The sequence below is a fragment of the Corvus hawaiiensis genome, chromosome 2, assembly GCF_020740725.1.
Source record: "Corvus hawaiiensis isolate bCorHaw1 chromosome 2, bCorHaw1.pri.cur, whole genome shotgun sequence".
Taxonomy (NCBI): domain Eukaryota; kingdom Metazoa; phylum Chordata; class Aves; order Passeriformes; family Corvidae; genus Corvus; species Corvus hawaiiensis.
This window is the reverse complement of record NC_063214.1, coordinates 47,883,031-47,906,358: the sequence shown is the minus strand read 5'-3', so window position 1 is coordinate 47,906,358 and position 23,328 is coordinate 47,883,031. Positions and strand designations below refer to the sequence as shown.

Genomic DNA, 23,328 nt, shown 5'->3' with positions numbered 1-23,328 from the left:
TTTCCTAGCTGTAATGTCTTATGTAGAGAAACAACTATATAATTTAAAATCTGACTTTTACATATTTTTTCAGTACTGTTCTGTTACTAGATACTTGGATTAGTGGTGGTGTGACCTAAAGGAGAATGTAGTATTAACAGTTACTCTGTTACAGTTTTATTGGAACACAGAAGCATTTTGTAGCTGTGGTTTTTTTACATATAGCTTCTCATCAGTATCTGTCTGTGATTGAGAAATCTGTATAATGAAGTTAGAACAAAATCCTTTGTTCCACAGAGGAAAATGAGATTTCGATTTTGCACAAAATATATTGTAGGTCTGGTCTTTACCAGTTAAAAAGGAGAGGATCTTACTTCACATCATAGGAGCCAGCTCATTTTATCAGTTGTGTCATTTCTCACAAAGTGGGGAGGATGCTATCCACAAAATACTGGATTTGGAAATGCTTTTGCTGGAGACCACTGGTCACCTGAAAACATTCTCTTGTGATTATATACACTGAAAAAGAGCTGTATGGAAAAGAACATGGTATCATAAATCACGGTATCTAGCTTAAACTGTTGTTTTTCTACAAAAAGTCATTCCAGGTATGGAAATGTAGGAAATATACTGACACTTCAAAATGCATGTTTTAAAAAAAATCCTTTTTCATTCCATTTTTTTATGCATGCTTCTGAAGGACAAATTAGATTTTAGCTTTTTTCTTCATTTTGGACTTTGAAGGTTTTTAACTTGGGGGTCAGGCCCCTACAGAAAGGCATAGCCTTATTGTATTGTTGCTGTTGTTAGACACTTTAAAGAGCCTTTGAGGGCTATCTACTAAAACACTGTAACAGTTATTTTCCACCGAGGGAAATGAAGAATATGCTTTATAGATCAGAAATACAAATTTAATGTTTTTAATTGGATGTTTGTCTGAAGACTTGAAGGGAAAGTCGTAGCAATCTTCCTTTTGTTTCACTGCAGTCTTTTGAAACATGAATTGTCTTTGCACATAACGTTTTAAAAGTAGCTTCCCCCACTTACATTAGTGTAGTCAGTTCATTACAGCAGTTTTCTTGTTAGCTAGAAAGAGGGGTCCTTATTGGAAAGAGGACTTGACTTTTTGTCCAAAAATAATATGGTAAAGGGATCAGGAATATGTGATAAGTTACTTGTTGAAATTCATATCCATGGCTAACCAGCTGGCATGCATTAAGATAATTTCATAACAGTTTTTACCCAGTGCTACAGATTTAAAGGTACTTTGGCTCAGTAGGAGATCTTTATGCAGCTCTTGAAGTAACCTTTCTCTTATATAATGTTAAACTTGAAACAATGCACATACATACAACCATGATCTAGGTTGCATGTATTTTTATCTATATAGATAGAATGCTGGGGTTTTAGTTACATATACATATATATATGAATTAGCAGACTCCAGAACTGCTGAGCTCTACTGCTGTTACTGGAGTTAGGCTTTCAGAAGAATTATTTTCTGGTTCAAGCATATAAATAAAGTGCTGGTCTTGAATGTTCTTGTTGAACTTTGAATACCTGGGGAGTTAGTGTAGATCTCCGTACAGAAGGAATTTCTTCTGAAAGCGTAACTGCCCTTAACTGGTGAATGAGGAGTTGTTTCCACATCTGATTATACCATGGATCTATGCTTTTAATGGTTTATGTTGAGTTTAAATTTCACCATGTGGGGTTCTATTTTTAAACACTTGCATAAATACTGAACTGTAAGTGCTCAGATGCATGTTTTCTGTTTCGGGTCTTAATTTCTAAGTAAATAAATCTGTGTAAGCAAATAAATATCCTGTGTAGGGATATATACCTTTACTAATATTAAGCATAGAGCTAAGGAAAGTAAATATGGAATATTAAATGGATTTTTACCTCACACTGATATTTCAGAATGAGCCTTAGTTACATAACAAGTTTTTTATAAACTAGGTGTAGTCCAGTTACGCATTTTGTCACTATGTACTTTTGTTTGGACAGAATTTTAAAAGCCTTAACTAAAGATTTCTGAAGTGCCATACAAAAGGCTAACTCCAGGTGGAATGGACTTGAAATATCCATAGATATGTGGGTATAGTAGTCTTAAGGCTATTAAAAGAATAAATATTCAGTGTCTAGAAATACAAAAGCTGATTTCCTCCCCGCCTAGTTTGATAATGTTTCTCTGTCTAATTTATTTAAGGGAGAAGCTTTGTAGTTGGTATGTGAGGCACAGTAGGGCTTAGATATAAAACTGTTTGCTGTCTCCTCTGTTACGTAGAGAATATACATTGCTTGAGATGTGCTTGTAAGGATGAAGTTACATTCAGCACCAGAGTTGGTCTTAAGTATTGTTTTGAAGTTTCAATTTACTTACAAAGTTGGAGCATAACATTAGCACTCTTTAATTTCCAGCTCTTTTTCCATAATAACTAATTGAATTGCTCCTTTCTTCCTTCTATGTGTGATCCTGATTCTGCTGGACTATCTGCTGAACTCCATGACAACATCACTTGTGGTTTTTGTTGTAACTCATATTTGGCATGTTCCAAATGGACTTGTGTTAGCATAATGAGAGATTCCCTCAAGGAGGCCCATCCCAGATGGGTTCACCTCTGGTTAGTAGAACGGGCTCTGAAACTCCTCAGCCACCAATGAGTGGTGTAGGTGCCGTGAGTGGTGGACCTGGTGGCTTTGGTAGAGGAAACCCAGGGGGCAACTTTGAAGGACCTAACAAGCGTCGCAGATACTAAATCTCAATTAATTCCTTACTGTTTTAGAAATTCCAGTAAAATTATACAGTGATATGCCTTTATAATTTTAACTGTTATCTGGAAACGGTTCTATTGTTATTGTAGTCTTTAAAACAGTTTCTTTTGTAAAACTCTTTTTGTATTCAGTCATAGGCTTTGTAGTATAGAGCAGAAATGATGCGGATCATTATATAAGGCAATGTGTTTGTGACTCTAGCAAAATACAATGTGTGACTATGCTGTAAAACATGCAGTTATCTGATTACAATAAAACAAAAATCACTGGAAAGGATTTTGGGAATGTTATTACTGAGTAAAAATAATTCTATGCTTAATTATAAGTGGCATAATTTTCATTTTTTCATAGATTCTACTATGTGTCAAGAAAGTTCCATTCTTAATAGTGATTGTTTAGCTAAACTGCATGGTGCAGTACATACTATGAGAAACTTAAAACACAACTGCTTTTGTTTTGACTTTCAAAGAGCATAAAATTTTATGCAAAGTATTCTCAAAGATACTGTGTCCTTGCTTCTCAATCCACCATAGCAAACTTAGTCACAGTAGGCTTTACAACAGAGGTTATCTGTTAGACAAATTATTAGAAAATTTACCTTGGGGGGGAAAAAAAAAACTTTGGAAAGGAATCTGTATGTATGCTTTATTCACAACAGTATGAGTGAATTTACCTAAACCGTATTTATAGAGGAGAAAATTGGTTGTGATCTCTTTGTGTTCTGCTGATGGTTAAAGTATCTTCCCATTGCAAGGAAGGAGACATTTCTGCAAGCTGGTCAAAAGCTTTCCACTGTGTTTGCACATCATTATTAATAAGAGTACATTTTCCCCAGTGGTTGGTTTGACTAGAACCACGTCTGTTATCAATGAGTAACTGTTTAATTAGGAAGCAAATACATGTTTTCCAGTGAAAGTAAGTGTTCGCTTATAGTTGAGTAATACACAATTAGAAGGGTTGCACATGAGTATTCCTCAGAATGATGAATTTGGAAAATGCCCATTTACAGCACAACTCATGGTACATTTGCTGATGGAGTTTTAAGATAAAACTAATAGTAAAGCTATTGGGAAGCTTATTCTGATTCTGCTTTTGTCAGTCTTGGAAGATGATGGAAAAGACCTATTGGTTCTATTCCTACAATGGCAATATGTAGGGATATTGGTTGGTTACTGTTACTCTTTTTCCTGTGCAAAATGCTTGTAAAATAGTAGTGTTCTTTTTTATCAGTTCACTCACATTTTCAGAGGTAGAAATTACTAAATTTTTTCTGCATGAATAGTTATATTAAATTGGTTAAAAGCTGATTTGAAATAACCTGGTGTCCTAATAACATCCAAATGGTATATACATAGCTCAGCATGGGATGCAAGCAACAGAGAGGTCATGTGTGTGTTACTTGTTAATGTAGCAGTGATAGTCTCAGTGGATGGAATTTTGAGCAAACAGTTAACAAGAAAATTGCAGCATTGCTGGCATTTTGGAAATACACTGTTATTTAAATTGCCAGTTTTATATGGCTTAAGATACTGTTTTCAGACAATTCAGGAGTTACCTTGTGTGTAGGTCCTCACTTGTGACATCTGTACTTGCTAAGCATTTGCCTTTAGATTGTCTTTAATGTTGCCATTTTTTGCTTGACTTGATACACGCCACACTTTATAGTTTGTAATACAATACTGAGTTACCTTTAGAGTCTGACATACTCTTTCTCCTTGGTATATGTATCACATTATAGCACTCATTCTTAAAATAAACCTCAACCAAACTGCAAATGGTTTTACTTGACACACTGGTCCTAAACCTCAAGATTTGGGAAAATTGCTGGTTTTTCACTGCTATAAACTAGAGTTTACATATAGCAACCACTTAAGCTCTCTGCTCTAGTGTCCTTCATTCAATTGAAAATGCAGTATGCATTGGTATCTAGTAAGGTGTCTAAATATGAGATTACATTTTTCTTGTCTTTTCTGCCCTTGTACATGATTTTTTTAGGGGATTGAGAAAGTACTGGTGTGAATTGGTAGTTCTAAACTGTAAAGCTGTACAGGGAACATGTTTTAAATACAAACTGAACTAGCTTCAAAAAGTTGGTTCATTTTCTTCAAAGGAAAAGGCTGTGTCGTTCAGGCCTTTTAGCTAGCTCCTGTATATTTGTTTAGCTGTGTAAACCCTCCTCCTTGTAGTATTTGAGTATGTTTCAGAAGAACATTAAATATACTGAATCTGCAAAAGTGGTTCATTCTTTCCATGCCAGCTTCATGCTATTTTAAGTGCATGTTTGCTGGACTGTGGTTTTGGTAGCAAGTGGAGGTATGCATGTATTTGAAAGTTATTAGAGGTTTTATTTAACTTTTGTGATTATCATTCCACAGTTGTGACCTGCCCTTCCTGTAAACCTCTGATTTGGATGGCTCTGCTGCATTGTAGCAGTGGATTTGTCAGCTGTCCTTACTGCAGAAAATCATTCAATCTATTTTTAAATGTCCATGAACCAAGTCCTAACAAATAAATACTGAAATGTTGACTTTGGGCACGTTGTAAAGATTTCATGAAGAATGCCTTTTGTAGCTGATGACACGCTGCTAAGTTCAGCTCTTAAAAGCTTTCTTTGGGCTGCCTGGCTCAACTGTGAAGGCAGTGCTTCTTGTTTTGCCAAATGTGGTAGTAACTGATCCTAGCTGTACAATAAACACCTAATTTTGTTAAAAAAGGAATGGTCCTAAATTGTTTCCTAAAGATGTGGAGATGTGGCCAGCCAGTGTTTTTGCTTGAAGGTTCTGCCCTTTTGCTAAAGTGATTGATTTTTCTTGTTCCTCGTCTGGTTGATCAGTTTATCATTTTTTCTGTGTACACGTCCTCAACTACCTTTGCACTGTTTCACTGGAAAGCACAGTGAAGTCCTGACTCTCTGCTGTATGCTATGCTGAAACAAATAGGCTTGGAATATATATGAATCTGCCAATTACAGTGCACTTACTTTTGTAATGTACTTACTGAGTTTTTACATTATTCCTGAAATTTCATATTCCTAATCTACCTAATTTTCCTGTGAGATACAATTTTAGTACTTAAAGATAACAAAGCTTTACTATACCATTTAAGTTAAACATGCCAGTACAAGCTTGTCTAACTACATTTGTGTTTGTCACCTCAGTCACTTGAAGGGGAGCTACTGGATGTTTAAGAAATAAAAAAAAATTCATTTTGGTTGTCCTGACCAGTGTTCTCATTAGATAAAGGATGTTGATATCTTGGGAAACTTCATGGTGATCCTAATATACTTTACTGTATTTATTTCCTAAGGAAATCATGAATTACTGTGGATTACCTAGAAAGAAAATTCCTGACCTGCAGTTGTTTTATTTATTGTCCACATAATTTTTATCCAGTTGTACATAAAGATATAATAAGCTGGAGATTCTTACTAGAACAAGAAGTTAAAATAGATGGCAAGAAGATAATATGAACTAAATACTGCATTAATTTAACTGTAATCCAGAAGGATTTTATACTATGCATTCTTTTAAGGAGCATTCTGATCTAAGGTATGCTGCCACATGTTAAAATGTTATACCCAACTCATTTCTCTCTTTTCCACTCTTGATTTCAGCTATAGAATAATTTGTTATTACAAATTCTTTGCAAGGTACTAAGCACAAACACAGTGACATTCATGAGCCATGTGTTGCTAAACAGTTGCAATCTACCTTGAGATAACTTGGCTCAAAAATTCTGAAATAACCAATCTAAAGGCAGATTCTCAAGTGAAAACCAAAACCCTGTAGGCCTTTTGAAGGGAGAAAATATACTTGAAAGAGAGATGTTCAGCAAATTAATGGTGTGCTCTGGTGACATGAAGTTCATTTTATTTAAGCATGTTGCAGAAACAAATTTTTTGCATACTTCTTAATTTATATATTTCTTATAACAGCTTGTATCATGATTTTTCCCTTCACAAGTCAAACTGAAGTGTAATCAAACTACTAAAATTGCGTGGAAGGCAGGGTAGTAACTAAAGTCAGTTTATGTTGGACCACAAATGTGAAGGGATTCTAAATGCCATTCCCAAGACTTGAAGTGTTGCATATCCACAGGTGGTTTTAGAGTCTGCATCCAGCATCTTTTGTTAGCTTGTGCTTGTGGCCAAGAGTGGGGGACTTCAGAGAGCACATACTTCCAATGCAATTTAATTGTCTTCTCAGGAGCCCTGAAATTACTAACATGGGCACTGTGCTGTCATCAAGATGCAGAATAATCTTGAAGTTTGGTGCTTTCCTTGGGCTGTTACCTCGCTCCTAGAGTGAGGGAGTATCAGTCCAAACTTCCCTGATTCATGAACAGTAAGGAGGGAGTGAATGTGGCCTGTGGGAAATGCAGAGGTTGGACATTACTACTTTAGATTGTTGGCTATTCAGTGCTAGTTTGGTGGCAAATGTTGAACTTGTAGTAACCCGAAAGCATTTGTTTTCTTATAAATTCACCTATTGAAATGTAAGAACTTAATAAAAGGATTCACTAAAAACTTGGAATACCTAATGTTCCCATTGGACGTTTTTATGTTACCTTTCGTTACCTTTTCAGATACACTGTGAAGTAGTCTTAGCAATCTCACCAGTTTAGTGTGTTTTCTTAATAGTTTTGGGTGTTTTCCCATAAAGTATTTTAAAAATCATAGCTGTAGGCCTTTCAGGTGTGTTTTCTCAGTAATCCATGAAATACTGAAGTTAGTTATAAAATTGTCTAAAATGTTACTTGTAGAATAAATAAATGGAACATTAAATTTTCATGAAAACAGTACTTTTTATGTTTTTAAATGCGTGGAAACAAACCCTCAATTGTTCATTTCCAGTGGGATAGATTTAATAGGTCTTTTCCATCTTGAACTTCCTTAAGATACTATGAAAATTAATATAGCTGAAATTTGGAGGCATTCTTATTAATGACCTCAGCCTTTTAAAAGCAGCACAAGACAAGTTTCTTCAGAAAAGAGTTTGGAACATCAGCCCTTCTTTCCTAATTGAAGGAACTATTCGGAAAACCATTCAGAGATAAGCATAGCGTACTTACAGGTAAAACTATTAAAAAGCCCCTCTGCTCTAATGTAGTGATTATTATACACACAAATCACATTGAAAGAATGAAAGCAACTTTGTAAATGTGTGTAAAAACTCAAGTGATTTGTATGTGGTCTCTTGAGTGGAGAATAAAATACTTTATAATAAGAGGTATGAGATTCAAAAGGAACTGGACTGTGTTACTACATACACGTGTGGATAAGGTTTTTCCATTTGTGTTGGTAAATGCTTTGTCTAGAGCTTCCATTGTTCCTAGATTTATTAGTGTGCTTTTATATCTCAGTTTCTGTAGAGTAAAGCATAGCTGTATAATTTGATTGAATTTACATGCTAATTGTATGCGGGACGTTAAGTGCTCGACTTGAAAGAATTGCAGTGAGAATAAAGATACTGTTCTTGACTTTAAGTAAAAACTGCGTGGATCCTTGAACAGGAAAAAGTGTGGAGGGTCCTGTATGGAAATTGAACAAAAAAATGGGAGAGAGGGAATAAAGTAACATAATAAAAGTGAGAAAAGTGTGGTTTAATTTTATATCTACAGCAGATTCACAAAAATAACTTTGAGTCTTGTTCTACATGAAAACCACAAACCAACTAATTTTTAATAGAAGAGGTGGAAATACCAGTTACATTCATGTCTTGGATTTTTTGAACTGAATTTAGTTTTGTGCAGATGGCCAAGGAATAGCAGGAAAACTGAAATGAATCAATGTTCTAAAACAATTTTAATATTCTTGGGTTGTAGGGTGGGATCACTGCAGTTGGTTGTATCTCTTCTGTGTTGTTTTATGTAGGACTTGATTTTGTCGCTGAATACAGCAACTGTATAGAGCATGTACACACCATGTAAGTATGAAACAGCTGGTATTAAGGTCATTAGCCTCTCATCAAACCAGTGAGAATCCAGTCTTACACCTGTGTGCATCATAGACAGAGAAGCGCCAAACAGAAGACCATGGTAAAGAAAAATTAAATAGTACATATCTATTAGCAGTGATGGGATGGGATGAAGGTATTTTCATTAATTTTTTGCTTTAATTCACTGTAATCAATTTCTTGTATGACAGGGAAACTAATTTTATTATCAGTTAGTACTTGAAAGAAAAAAATCCCCACTAAAACAGAACACCTCTCCCAAAGAAATCCCCAAGCCCAAAATACCTCAGTGTACAACCCAACCCCAAGCAAAACATGTTTTCCCACTTTAAATAACCGTATATACTTAAGCAAGGTGGAAGACAAAATAAATCTAAAAAGATGTAAAAAACACAAGGGTTTACTGTATTTATTTTTGCATCTGTTAGCTCTTGATGATCTGTTCATTTTAATGTGTTGCTTTTTAAAAAAACATGTTCCATAACTGTTCATTATTTGCTATAAAAGGATTTATTTTACTAAATTTATTTATTGTTACTGAATTTTAAATATTTTTATATAGTGTAAAATTGCACAAAAAACCACTGCATAAACCAGCTATTGCAGTACTATAGAATGCAGTCTTTGAACTGCTAGCTGAATTGATTTTTCAGGCTGCATACAAATGTTTTAAATATTTGTATGCTAATGGGAATTAGAAATATTTGTGTGCATATTTAAAATAATCCAGTATATGCATTGCTGCAGATATGAATAGCCTTTTGCCCTCCTTGCTGCTTGGTCCTGCTTCCTCTGTGTCCTCCTTGCATCCCTGTGCCCAAGCAGTGAGCAGGTAAAGGAGACTCAGTGAGAATAATCAATTCTGCTCATTTCAGTGTGGAAGGAGAGAAGAGCAAGGAGGGGCAGTAGGGCAAGACTCTTCATAACTGTGCATACATAGGGCATAGGGTAATTGGCGGTGTAGACACAGAACGTAGTTTTATCTACGTTCTCATTAAGTGAGTTTGGAAGAAATACATAACCTAGAACAAATGGGTAAGAAGCATGTTGAGGGCTCTGGATGTCTGAATAACACGGTTATGGTTTACATTCTTGGTGATAGCTGGTCCAAGAGGGGCGAGTATTTCAAGTCATGAAGAAAAAAATGTACACTAAAATGTTGAGCCAAATTTTATGTGAGCTTGATCTGTCTGTTCACTTTCTGCAGTTACCAAGAAGGTTACATGCAAGCCAGTAAAATATGGAAAATAGTGTTCTTCGTGATTTCTCCAGGAGAGATGATATACACAGTTGCTTTAAAGAAGCAAGACTATTCACATGTACTTTTCCTTGGAAGAAAATATATAAACTGCCATTACAAAGATGGGAAATACTGTCTTTTAAAGTGCTAACATTCTTCATTCTTTGACATAATAGCGCTGTGTCGTTCCATATATTATGTTCTGCTTTTAAGGGGGAGAGCATGTGAAAGGTAAGCCCCAGCTCCAGTTTTAATCAACTTCAAATAGAAAGCTTTTTCCAGAAGGCACAGAAGGGAACCTGTAATAATGAAACAGTAGTTCATCTTCAGTTTTGTTCCGGTGTGGAACATTGTGTTTCTAGAACTTCCAGCATTGTACCGGTAGCAGTTCCACATCTAACATTTTCAGAACCAGAGCTGTGCCAAATCATACAAATAAAGTTTTTGCCTTAGTGTGTGAAGAGTGCAATTACTGCAATTCAAAAATGGAATGTTCAGACTTTTGAAAGAAAATGTATGAAAGAATTGTCATATATTAAAGTGATGGTTTAAAGGTGAAAATTGTAAACTTGGCAGCAGGGATGGCTATGCTTCTAAAATTATTTTGGGATATGTGTCAGTTGATCATTGCCATGTTATACTTTGTGTAGTTTTTTGTAATACCACTTAATGCATGTTTGGCATCATTCTTCCATCACACTTGTGTAGTTTCATATATTATTAACACTGATGAATGCAACTGTCTATAGATGGGGGGTACCAGAGCATTTGTTTCGTATTATGTAACTTGTTTAGGAGGGGTTTTCATTGCTAAACTTGTTTTCTGTCTTGTGTTTACTCTGCATGTTCTGAGCAAAATACACTTTTTCTACTTATATGGGGAAAAAGTAGCAAGTCATGAAAAAGTGTTTTTTTAGGAATGTAAATGGAAGTCCTGGATGCTTCTTACTGCTTCTAAAATGACAGCTGTCTAGGAGAATGAAATCACTTGGTATACTTTCTGCTTTATTATTCTAGACTTCGTCCTGCTTACAGCACACACTTCAGAATCATTATTCAAGGTTAAAATACCCCGAAGTTGAATTTCTGTCTGGTTTTAATCCTGTGTGTGTACAAGACAGTAAATGAAACACAAATGTCTTGATGTTTGCTCTGAATAGTACTCTTAATTACCCACATAAAGAAAAATAATTAGTTTGAGTTTCATAATTTTAAAATATTTAATTAGCCAGTCCTCTGGTGGTGGGCTGGGGAAAGCACAGATTTGTGGAGAAATCATGCTCTTGTTTTCAGTTGCATTATGTTCCTGGGCATGCATTTTTTACTCTTTACATTGGGAGCATTTGTTACAAAGATTAAACAAGAAATATAATTTGTTGTATTTTATCCAATTATAAGTATTAGTTCATTGTTACATTGTAAAAATAGAATAAGTTAGTTTAGGCAATTTTGCTTTACTGGAGGTCATGGCATGTAGCATAAGTATCAGAAATAGGGTAGTTCAAGTGTTAGTAGTTACTGATAATATGTTGTGCCTTTAAGCCTGGTTGGATAAAACCTGATACATATTGAGCATAACGATGTTTTAAAACTCAGTGCCCAGAACCCTGATGCTGCACTTGCATTTCTGCTTTATTGCTGTGGTAGTCGCAAAAGTACTCACAGGTTTGAAAGAGTTCATCTAGATATATGGGAGAGGGTAAAGGATTGATTATTGTATGTTGCTTGATTCTTGAGGTCTTGCGTGGGAAAACTGGTATTGTAGAATCTTCTTTATATGATTGCTTAAAAATCTACTGTATTTTTTTAAACTGCCTTGTATATTTAAAACTGTCCAGTGTGAAGGAAGCCAAATGGTGTATCTTTAAAGAATGTGGGAAAACTATTTTACTAGACGTCTTGAGCTCTAAATCTTTTACCAGTTTGACACTGAGGACATGGTGTCTTAACTGTAACCTTATGCTACAATTATGGTGGAAATTGTGCAAGCTTCTGCCAAGCTTTAGAAGTGAAGTGAGGATTTAAGGTGCCATACTGACTGTAGGATTGGGCCAAATCATTTGTATTTGACGCTTGTCACTGGCTTGCTCTGGTTACCCTAATCCATTCCTTTTAGGATTTTGTTTCCTTTTCTGTATTCTAGGTTTTCTTTTGTTGTAAAAGGCTTTTAAGTTTTCCTGATGATGTAGAAGATATGAGCTGTATGAAACTTTATTTGGGGGTTCTAACACTAAATATGATGGAAATGGTTTAAAGGAAAGGAAAGATGTTAGATGCACAGTAAAAACCGGTTCTTTCTATGATGTGACAAGTTGTTACATACCTTTTCATATGTGTTTTGTTAGCATGTATCATGTATGTATGCTTAACCCGTTGTGTCTTTAAAAAGAATTTTTTGTCTCTCTAAGCAGGGGGGGAAAGAATCTGTTCTGGATTAATTCAATTTCATAGTTTCACTTTTGTTTAAGTACACAATAATTAAGTGACAGAGAGTACACGAGAGCTTAATAGATAGTTAACCTTTCTGAACTCACAGATGTGTGCAAATACTAATGCAGAAAAGTAAAAGTAGATAAGTGCTCTTCATGGATTTACAGAGGGGGGAGATACTATTGTGGAAAAGCAGGAAGATGTGGTTTGATCTCATGTTTCAATTTGCAGCTTTTAAGAATTTGGGAACTACCATAGAATTAAAACCCCCAAATATGACTCTTATAAACTTCATCTAAAATTCTTAAATGTTGTTTCAGAGTTCTGCTATAAACAAAACTAGTTCAATGTAAACATTCAAATAAAATACATGCTTTAATGGAAAAAGTAATTCTGAAAGCCTGTGTTTTATTAAGATGACTAGTGTTATTTGGAAAGTTAGGTGTATTTTCTTGTATCTTTACTTTTAACTGCATAACCTTAAAGGAACAGAGGTGAAATTAATGACATGCAGGGAAAGGCTAAATATGCAGGACAAAATTTCCTGGGAAAGGACTGAAGTTCAAATATGTATAACTTACATAGCAGTGCTTCCAGTAAAGAACTTCTGTTATGAGTTTAGAGAGCTCCTGCTTAGAAACAGGTGCTGCCCAAATCTGGTCCTGCTCTTATTGCAGGAAGATGTCATCTTTGCCTTGATTGTGACAAACCAAGAACAGGATTATCAGGATGTAAGTTTATGAAGAACATAATTATCTTGCCACAGTCATAAATCTGAATGGTTGAAGAGTCAGCCAGCATCTTCAGATAAGCTTGTTTGCTGAGTGGGTATGTGTACAGCTGCATGATTGTTACAGCCTTTCCAGGACTTGGAATATGCCTTTGGTTGTTTCAGCAGTTGCTTCATGTGCCTCAGTTAATGAAGTTCATTTATGGCTACAAGGATGCTTTTCAAAGTCTTCATCTTTTCTGCTTAGCAAATTCTCTTGGACAGTGACATCCACCGCAGTTGTGGGTTGAGAGTGGTGCCGTCATGGGGTGCTTAAATCAGCATTTGCTCCTATCAGCTGCAGTTGCCTTAGTTTATACCTGTTCAGTCATTACAGTGCACTTCCAAACATTACTTTTCATTAATTGAATTTGTATTCTCAGTGAGGTATTGATCTGAGCAAGTTTGAGTAGAAACTTAAGAAAATACAGTCTAGTTACATTTGTACTGTCAATGACACAAATTCCTTTAATAATTCCAGGTGTGTTACAGAAAATTAATCTCTTGGATGGTTCTGATTCCCTAATTTTGTAATAAAGATACTCAGATTTTGTTCTGCTTCCATTTTCTGAGGTTCATCTTTAAACTGTTTGGACATCTGCATTTATTTTAGCTTTCACAGCTTGATGTAAACTAGAGTCACTCAAACTTTATGCATAAATGTGTCCTGTCAGAGCATACTGATCAGTCAGGTGCTGATCAGATGTAAGATTTTGCAGAGCCCAGAATGAAAGTAAGTTGACCAAAATAAGTTGTTAAATAAGATGGAAGTAAAGTTACAAGAAGACAAGAACAAGATTGATTAGAATAGGAGAGGAAACAGCTCTGAAGGTAGTCTGTAAAAAGTAGTGCAAAAGAATCTGATAACGAGTACATGTTCTGTTAACCTTTTAAAGAAATGGATGCATCAGGATGTAGAACTTCAGTTTGAAATGCAGATTTCTTTGGAGAAGCTACTGCTTGCTTAAGTGGAGTTTGTTTTTCAAGACATTGCAAGTAATGTTTGTAGTGTATTAGAACGGATGTTTTTTACTTGTGTACATCAAAGGTCACAAACAGGTAACTGAAGTAACAGCTTTTATGTTTGTAGCCATTTTCTCATTAATGTGTTGATATTTACAAATTTGGCACCTGAGATAATTTTGATAGCTTGTTTGTAAATTAGTGGTTTTAATGTGAGAGTTACAGTGCGAGCTTGCACTTCAAAATCTGAATGAGCCATGATGAAAAACAGTACCAACAATCAATCTCTTTAATTAAAAATATTTAGTTTTGAATATGATTCCAAGTTACTGCCTTTGTATATAAGATGATATCAAAAGGGAGTTCCCCACTTCTCACGATGTGGTCTTGGCCTAGTCCTGTGCAAAGAAGTGTCACCGCTGAGGCCTTTACTTTGCTCTCAAGTGAAGAAAATGATAACCAACTAGAGTGTCTTTATGGGAGGGTATATGGTGGAATGGTTAATAGTGTTCCTAACACTCACTAAGATGCCTGATCTGTTATTCAGACTTGAAATTATTTCTAATATAGAGCTTTTCAGTCCTCTTTGTTACATGTTAGTAGGTATTTCTTTTGCTCTACATATGACTGCTGAGCTTAAAGCTTTTTAAAAAATGTTTGATATTAACTTAGAAAGCTGTTTCACTTTGGGTAGGAAGAATAGCTTTATCTTGCAGGTAGTAGTGACTTTACTAAAATAAGGAATGCTGTACATAGAATTTACAGCATTCTATGGTACTATAAAGCTGAAATAAATCCCGATAGTGCAGCTTTAGCAATATGTCCAGTTGTGCAAGGAAAGGACAAAAAGCCAAGTTTGAGTCCCAGCTTGCCAAGCAATGAAGCTTGTACAACAGTTGCAAATAGAGAAATTGTTCCTTTATTCAACATTGCTTTGTGGGTTTTTTGATAAACAGGTAAGTCTATGTCAGTATAGCAGTATGTGGTAGAGCATTTGCAGGTTACCCTGCAGTTTATTAATGCTGTTTGTTGTCTTTGTCTTGAAATACAGGTTCTGTTTCCTGTGTATTTCAAATCTAATGTAAGATTTTCTGTTCTCTACCAAATACAGTTTTATTATGGTGGAAGCCAGAAGTTGGTATTCTGCATTTGTTATAAAGTAATCTGAGATGGAAGTTGTCACCCAGTAGAGTTAGTACAGGAAGGAAATTACTTAATTGCACAAAGAATCACAGATCTTTTGACAGGACCAGAGACAACAGGTACAAACAGAAACACAGGGTATTCCTTCTGAGCATCAGGAAACACAGTTTTACTGTGAGGGTGACCGAGAACTAGCACAGGCTGCCCGGAGAGGTTATGGAGTCTCCATTCTTGGAGATGCCACAAGCCATCTGGATGTGATCCTGGGCACTGGCTCTACGTGGCCCTACCGAGCCAAGAAGTTGGACCAGATGTTCTCTAGAGGTCCGTTCTGACATTAACACGTCCATGATTCTGTCTTCTAAGCAAAGCTTTGAATTTATTAAACTTTATATGAATGAACGAACAGTTAAACTGTATTACATGCTTAGGTACTTGAATCCTTCCTTACTAGGTTTCATTTCAATGTAGATGTATGTATTTGGTAGTATTGTTAAATTTTACATTTTCAAATGAAGCATGTCAAAGATGAAAGCGCTCTAAGTGAATCTTGAGTTGTTGTTAATAAGGACTGTGTGATGTCTTGCCCTGCCCTTCCCCCAGCACAGTCTTATGGCTTCAGAGATTTTAGCCCCACAAAGATAATCAGTTCTGCTGTCATTATTTTGGAAGAGGAGGTTAGGACACTGGCCTAACTTGGCAACCTGCTGCAAAAATGACAGGTAAGGAACTTTACAGGAGGGAATGGGGAGCATTGTGTGACGTTCTGTCAAGCCGAATTGCAATCACTTCAGAAGCTGTGTATTAGTGAGTTTCACAATTCTTTAGGAATACTGGGGTTTTTTTAAATTGAAGAAAATTGGATTATGCACAGTATAGGAAGTTTTGCATGAAACTAGATTCCCCTTTAGTTTTTGGAAGATCCGAAATGTCCTCAAACTAGAGAGGTCATCACTACTATATATAAGTATTTTTCTATAATACAAAGCTTATGCTGATTTTCTGTAGTCTTAAAACTAAGATATGAGAAAATTGTCTCTTAGGCTTTGCATATACATATTTTTGATACTTTAAAACAATTTTAAATTATTTTAAAATAAAAAATCAGTCTTAATAGAAGTATGCCTATTTAAACATCCCTAAAATCTTAGTGGCTCTCTTAACTCCTTGTCTAAGTGTAGACTTGTTTGCATAGTATGTAGCACAATGGTATCCTGACTTCTGTTGAAGTTGTAGAGCTGTACTGATCCTACTTAACTCTGTGCTAGCTGTGCTGGTTTAACTATATCTTGTTTAGCAGACTTTTCTAAGTCTGTTTCTGTGATAGGTAACCTCAGAGTTTCTAGAACCTGGCAAAACTATCTCATGAAATTTTAACTGTAGCTTCCAGTGCAAGTGCAGCATTTTCAGATGCTTTTCATCTGTCAGGTTTCTTAAGTTTTCTTTGTGAATTCACATCTATACATCATTATTTCTAATGATGGGGGTTAAAGGTTATTCCTTTCTTCCTTTAACAGTTTTGTATGTTTTAGCTAAAGTATCACAAAATGCTCAGAACTTCACATCCGTGTAACATGTCATGTGAGTTCTGAATGGAGAAAGTTATATCGTTACTTGGACATTTTTCCAAGTTGCTCAGCATGAACTCAGTCATTGAAAGTAAAATTCTGAACATTGAAAGATATTTCTGCTGCATCAGTGACAACATCTGTAAAATGGATAATTATGAAAATCACTGATGAGCCAGCTATTCTGGTGCTGCAAGTTCAACTTGAAATGGGAGTGTCATATATGGGAGGGGGCTGTATCAAAAAAATACAGGATTTTGTTGCTGTTTCATACAGGATTATCTTAATGACTCACAGTGCACAAAATTTTGCAAAAAGTATAATAAGTGTGTATATATATATATAAACCCCACTTTGATTATATTATCTTGCATCTAGGAATATAATGACTTGCAAACAAACAATTTTTATTGATTTTATAAAGTGCTTACAAATTTCAGTATCTTCGAATTCAGACCTTGCTAAAGCTGTACAGATGAAAACTTTTGTGTCTTCTGTTTAAATACTTTCAGACATGCTCATCATTCCCTAAATACTGAAGAAATTATCTGATTTCTGTATGGTGAAGATTTGCAATACAAGCAAAACAGAAACAAATGTCCCTTGATCACAGATTGTCACTGGCATGGGTTCATTGTCTTACCACTAGTAACTGCCACCATTTGTTCTTTTTCAAAATCTGATCCCAGAAGAGGAATATTACTGCATTCACATTCCTCATTCTGTGTAACATGCTAACTTCAGGTACCCTACACCTTATAACTTGAAAGTTGTGGAATAGATGTAAAATACTTTTAATAATCTTGCAAAGGAAATTGAATGCCTAGTTGGCTTAGCTTAAGTAGTATTTGCCCTTTTGTTTCTAGGAACTTAATTCTCCTTTTGAGTCCTAATTTGGTAATAGTATTTTTTTTTCCCATAAATGTTTACTTGCTTCTACTTCTCTGCAAGTATGTGCACTTAAGAGAATTTGACAAACACAAGATTGGGAAAAACTGTGTTGCAGTTTGTCTTCTATAATCCCTGGCAGTGATGCCAGGTAACAATTGATTTAGTCTCTGATGGTTTTATTGTCCTCAGCAGGGACTACTCATAATTAAGATGAGCAGGTTTGGCCAGACTAAAGTTAAAACTAAGAGAAGAATGGGGAGGATAAGATTGCTTGACCATTTAAGAATGTCTAGCACTGTGCCTTCTGTTAGTGTATCAGCAGCCAACATTGTTATCTGTTACCTTTTGATAGGTAAGCCTGAACAAATGCAAACATGAACACAGCTCTGCGGATCAACTCGGGTTCCCTTTGGAAACCCCAAATAAGTGGCCACAAGGGATTGTGTGTTTTCCTGAGAACAGCTCGGCATTGGAGTTCTTCTTTCTGTGTGCTGGATAGTGGTTCTGCTACTCTCAAAATGATACCTGTGCCTGCTGGTGCAAAATGCCATATTTGTCACTTCAGTGGAAGTCAAAATTTACCTGTACTGCTGTTGTGTGTTGCTAGGTAAATTTTAAAGTAGACCTAAAATAAAGGGGGAAACTTACGGGGGAAGCTCTTTGTTACAGTAGCCACCAGAAATCTTATTAATTAAAAAAACTGAAACAAAAAAATCCCCTCAACCAAATCACAAAACCTGTTCTGTCAGTCAAGCTGGTGAAGCTGCCGAGCATCCGTGTGCAAGGTAAATGTGAAGTGTCCTTCGGTGTTGTAGTGTCACAGCTGTCCCTGCTCAGAATTAGCACTGGTGGCCTGGAGCCTGTCCCACACAGCTGGTCTCTACTGGAGATACCCTGTTACGCTGAATATGTGTTACTTGAGATAGGTGCACTTAAGAGCTGGTTTTCAATTTTCCTTCATAATGGCACAATATATGCACAGTATATCACTCAGTTTGTGTGTGATGCCTCTCTTCTCTTCAGAACAGGCATGTTTATCATGCTGTTAGCATTGGAGACTATTTCAGATTCATTTTGCTTGGCACCATACCCACTTCGAGCTTTAATTTAAAGAAGAGCTTTATCATATGAATGAAAATGCAGCCTCTTACTTTGAAAACAACTTTCTGTTGTGTTCCAACTTACTCTCAGAAATCACATTTTTCATCACTGGCTGCTTGGATACATTCAGCTCTAACAAAGAAATTACTGCTAATCATAAACAGTGGAGTTTGTATAGGTTTATACAGGGTAGAGAGGTCAGAATGATTTTAATTTTTTGAAGAGAGAGAATACTGAATAAATAGTGCAGAGGCACATTTCTAGTAAAAACCATACACATTTAAACACTCTCAGCAGTCTTACTGGCTGGTTTTAGAGCTTGTCATCAAAAATATACCATATTTATTTGGCTACAACTTTGTTACTAATATCTACTGGTTGCCAAGAATATGTCTCACTGCTTTCTCTTCAGTAAATCTGGGTGGCCAAGAAAGAGAAAGTAATATACACTGGCAGTTAAAGAAACTGGAGAGACTGTGTTAGGCCTTGATGTTTCTTGATCGGGGGGAAAAAGGGGGAGAAACTAATCACTGGGTTTTTCATATTAAAATACAGACTGAAAGATGTGCTGTTTGTAATTTTTCCCTTCCTGTTAGATGGGTACATACCTATCAATAGCTACATTAATTTCACCACATCAAGGTAATGTCTCAGGACACTAACACTCGTCCAGATGACAGTTCCAGCCGGGTCCCTATGACTGACAGTTCATTACTATAGCTATTACTGCATTTGATCTGCTAAATGATTGTAATATCAACACTTGCAAAATTATAGCTCTAGGTAGAAAGGGTTAGTGGGCTGTGCTCTGTCATTTGTGCTTTAGGAAGAAAGTATCTATCTTGCTGCATGTCTGGTACAGAATAGATAACAAAACTTTTGATCTGATAGCAAGCTGCACCATGGGGTGGGAGGGGAGATAGAAAGGAACCAAATGGGAGGACTGACAAATTAACAGCACATTTAATAGGTCTCAGACATTAAATCATGCCAACTTAAAAGCGGTATTTATTCTGAGCTGCAAGTATTGGCCTGTTTTCAATGGTGTCTGATAAGGTAAATGTTACCTTTATTGTAAATGTTTGTGGTTGTGTGTTGTAATTTACACGTATGTCACTTCTTGAGTTGCTTTTTGGGACCGTTCCTGAAGTGAAGCCAGCCTGAAAGGTGGAACCTGTGTGTGGCTTTCCGAAGGAATTCTCTCTGTAGCAAATACTTTGCAGGGTGTGCTAAGTTTTATGATCATCAAGCAGGACCTCAAAATGTTGGAAATTTGTTTTAACAAGTCTTTACATGAGAGTATGGGGAGTTCTTCACCCCTTTGTGCTGCTGTAATCAGGATCTTTCCAGGCAGTCTTCTCCGTAGACATTTCATTAGGGTTCTCAGGCTCTGCAACACGTTTCTGTGCCTGAGTAAGGGATTATGCTAAGCCTATCAAATATTGCAGTGCTCACATCTTATTTTAAGTTGGAGACATTTATGGAGAAGAGGTGATTTTAATTCTAGGAGGAGGGAATGTGTCTACAGGTGAGAGCTGTTTTGAAGCCTGAATGGCTGAGGCATAGAGCTGTTGAATTTTAAACACTTTGGATAGTTGTTTTGCATGTGTACTCTTATGAGAAGACACACAGCATGCAAGATGGATACCCTTATTAACACTTTCATTTAGGCATTTTAATAGAATTCCAATAATTTTAATTATTAATTAGTAAAAGTAATAGGAGTAATATTGACTAGCTGTTCTTCCAACTGCACTTACTGCAAATACAAGCAGATCTGTTGCAGAAGTTGTAGAATTATGGAAGTCCTACACTTTTGCATCAATTTCTAATGCTTTTAGTATTAAAATGTTATTTTAATGATACTTGTATGCAGTTCTGTTGTGAGATGTTATTATAAAGTGGGACAACATTTTACTCCAGCTCAGTTTAGTTGTATTATTTTGATAGATAACTTCACCCCTAATAAATAATGTCTGTACAACAAGAGGCTGCAGAAAGAGGAGGAGACTGTAGTGAGACCTGTTAGTTCTCAAGTGTAACTAATAACTCGGTGTTGTGTGCAGGGATCCTGATCATTTTAGTGGCACTAATATTAGAAGGATGAAATGTCACTTTGGCCACGTGCCTTGGCAGGCCTAGAAGACAACATGTAGTATGTCTTCTGTCACATGAAGTATGCATGTTTTAGAAAACCTCCAAAGAGAAATGACTTGGGGCTCTTTGGAGCAGAACTGCACTTAAATCTACTCCAAGCAGAAATCTGAAAATCTAGGAACTTGTTAATGTTCTTGGAGCAGCTGTTTAACTGCTGAGGTAGTAAAAATTTAAATAAAATCTGGGGACAGATGTGTGGAGAAACAATTAAGTGGTAAGAATGGGTAGAGAATAAATGAATTTTTTCTGGTAAACGGAAGTTTTATTATGGTTTATTACTCCATATATAATGGGTTTTTAAAAGAAAAGCTACTGCATTTTCTCTTTTAAATGTCAGTTATTTATTGTCTCTTTATTTTTTAGGTTACTATTAAAATCATAAAATGCAGATGAAGACTGGCTTGTGCAGAATCCTTCTGCTATCTTATGCAGACAAAGGGAATCCTAAACCAGGTTTTAGTACAAGGTACGTATTAAGGTACGTGGCTTTATCCAGCAATTACTGAAACCGGTACCCCATTTTTTATTCAGATTTGCGATTTGATGTAGTTGTTCTTCTACGCTTCAACTAATACTTGATTTCAGATAATGTAATTCCTGGCATAATTCCTGCCATGTTTTTAAAGGACTTGAAGCATAATGTACACAGACAACTCAAACTCTGGCCAGCCACGTGTCTTGCATCCAAACCCCATAGTGCCACATTAATATGATGCCATGTCTGAGCTGCTGGATGTTCCTGATACATTGCATTCAGAATCCCATTTGTTCGTACTACCAACACAGCAGTTACTGATTCTGAACCGTCTTTGGCATTAATCAGAGGGCTCTGGTCTGAAAGGCTGTGTCCATGCACTCTGGGAAGCCTGGGGCACAGTTTGGTTTGCATGCACACAGGTGTGTAGTGCCATCTGCCCTAGCTGTGGGCAGCATCTCAGTGGGGCTGATAGACAGCAAGGTTTTAAAGGGAGTCCTATGCAGCTAAGTTCAATAGTTCTGGTGGTTCCAAAATTCCAAAATATCAGTTGTTTTCATAAAGTAAAAGTAAATTTAAACACTGGTGGGATTTGACCAAGATGGTAAAGCAAGAGAAATTTGTGTTAATTCTCCTGTATTTGTTTGGCTTAGTAAAAGGACTGAGAGCTGTCTCTGTAGTTGTGTTAACAGTAAATAAGAGAACTGGATATATAAAGGACAAGAACAATTTATCTATTTTGTAATCACATGTAAAAGGTGCCCCTGTCCATGGCAGGGGTTCAGACCAGGTGATCATCCCTCTCCATGTGCTGGCAACTTTCTTTGTAAAGCAGGATACCTTTGGCTGCCTTTGTGGCCAGGTTGCACTCTTTGCTCAAGGTGGTTCTTGGACTTGGTGTTCACCAGGACCATCATGTCCTTACCTGCAAAGGGACTTTCCAGCCAGTTGGCCTCCAGCCTGTCCTGGTGTCTGGGATTATGTCTCCACAGGTGCAGGATTTGTCATTTCCTTCTGTGGAATTTCATGAGATCCTGTGAGCCCATTTCTCCAGCCTGTCAAGGGATCACTGGATGGTGGCATGACACTATAGCCTTAGCAGCCACTCCTCTCAGCGTTGTGTCACCTGCAGACTTGCTGAGGATGTGCTGTCCCATCAGCCAGGGCAGAAATGAAGATCTTGAAAAGGACTGGCCTCAGTACAGGGATACTCTGCTAGTCACTGGCGTCCAAGAGAACTTCATGCCACTGACAACCTTCTAGGCCCATCTGTTCAGCCAGTTTTCAGTCCACCTCATGGTCCACTAGTCTCTCAGTATTATGGCAAGGTCAAAATGGTAATTGGAGACATTATGGTAGTGCCAAAAGATTTCCTAAGCCAAGGTAGACAATATCCACTGCTCTTCCCATGTCTACTGAACTGGTCACCTCATCAGAGAGGCTCTCAGGTCGGGATCCTTAAGAATTTGCAAATGACCTTATTTGTAAATCCATGTTGACTGCTGCGCACTTACCTTCTTGCCCTTCTTGGTCTGGAAATGGTTTCCTAGAGCAGTTGGTCCATCACCTTCCCAGGGCCTGTAGTTCCCCAGGTCCTCTTTCCTGCCCTTCTCAAAGACAGGAGTGACTTTCACTTTCCCCTGGTCCTTGCACACCTCTCCCAGTCACCATGCTCGGTCAGCAATGGAGAGTGGCCTCGCAAGGCCAGCAGCCAGATCCCTTAGCACTCATGGGAGCATCCCATCAGGCTCAGCACGTGTGACTTGCCCAGTTTGTGTTCCCTAACCTGGATCCTGTCACCTTCTTGATACTGGGAGGGGCACTGAGGAGGTGGAAAAATGGTTGCATACCTTGTTTTGTGGTCTTGCCTTGCGCTTTAC

The 23,328-nt window shown here is 36.7% G+C and overlaps 1 protein-coding gene across 10 annotated transcripts in view; it reads left to right on the top strand.

Annotated features, from left to right (window-relative positions):
- Positions 1-23,328, top strand: part of PSPC1 (paraspeckle component 1) — a 64,507-nt gene that overhangs the window by 33,534 nt on the left and 7,645 nt on the right. For 3 of the 10 annotated variants that reach the window (XR_007201623.1, XR_007201621.1, XR_007201619.1), the window contains one exon: positions 21,337-21,439. Coding sequence is in view for 5 of the 10 variants with exons in the window: in XM_048294777.1 (XP_048150734.1) it covers positions 2,556-2,741 (186 nt within the window). In the remaining 5 variants the exon portion in view is untranslated. Of the gene's footprint in view, positions 1-2,555; positions 8,347-8,629; positions 15,379-18,067; positions 18,323-21,336; positions 21,452-23,328 lie in introns of those variants that run through there. The other 7 variants (XM_048294782.1, XM_048294779.1, XM_048294778.1 and 4 more) reach the window with 5 other exon arrangements.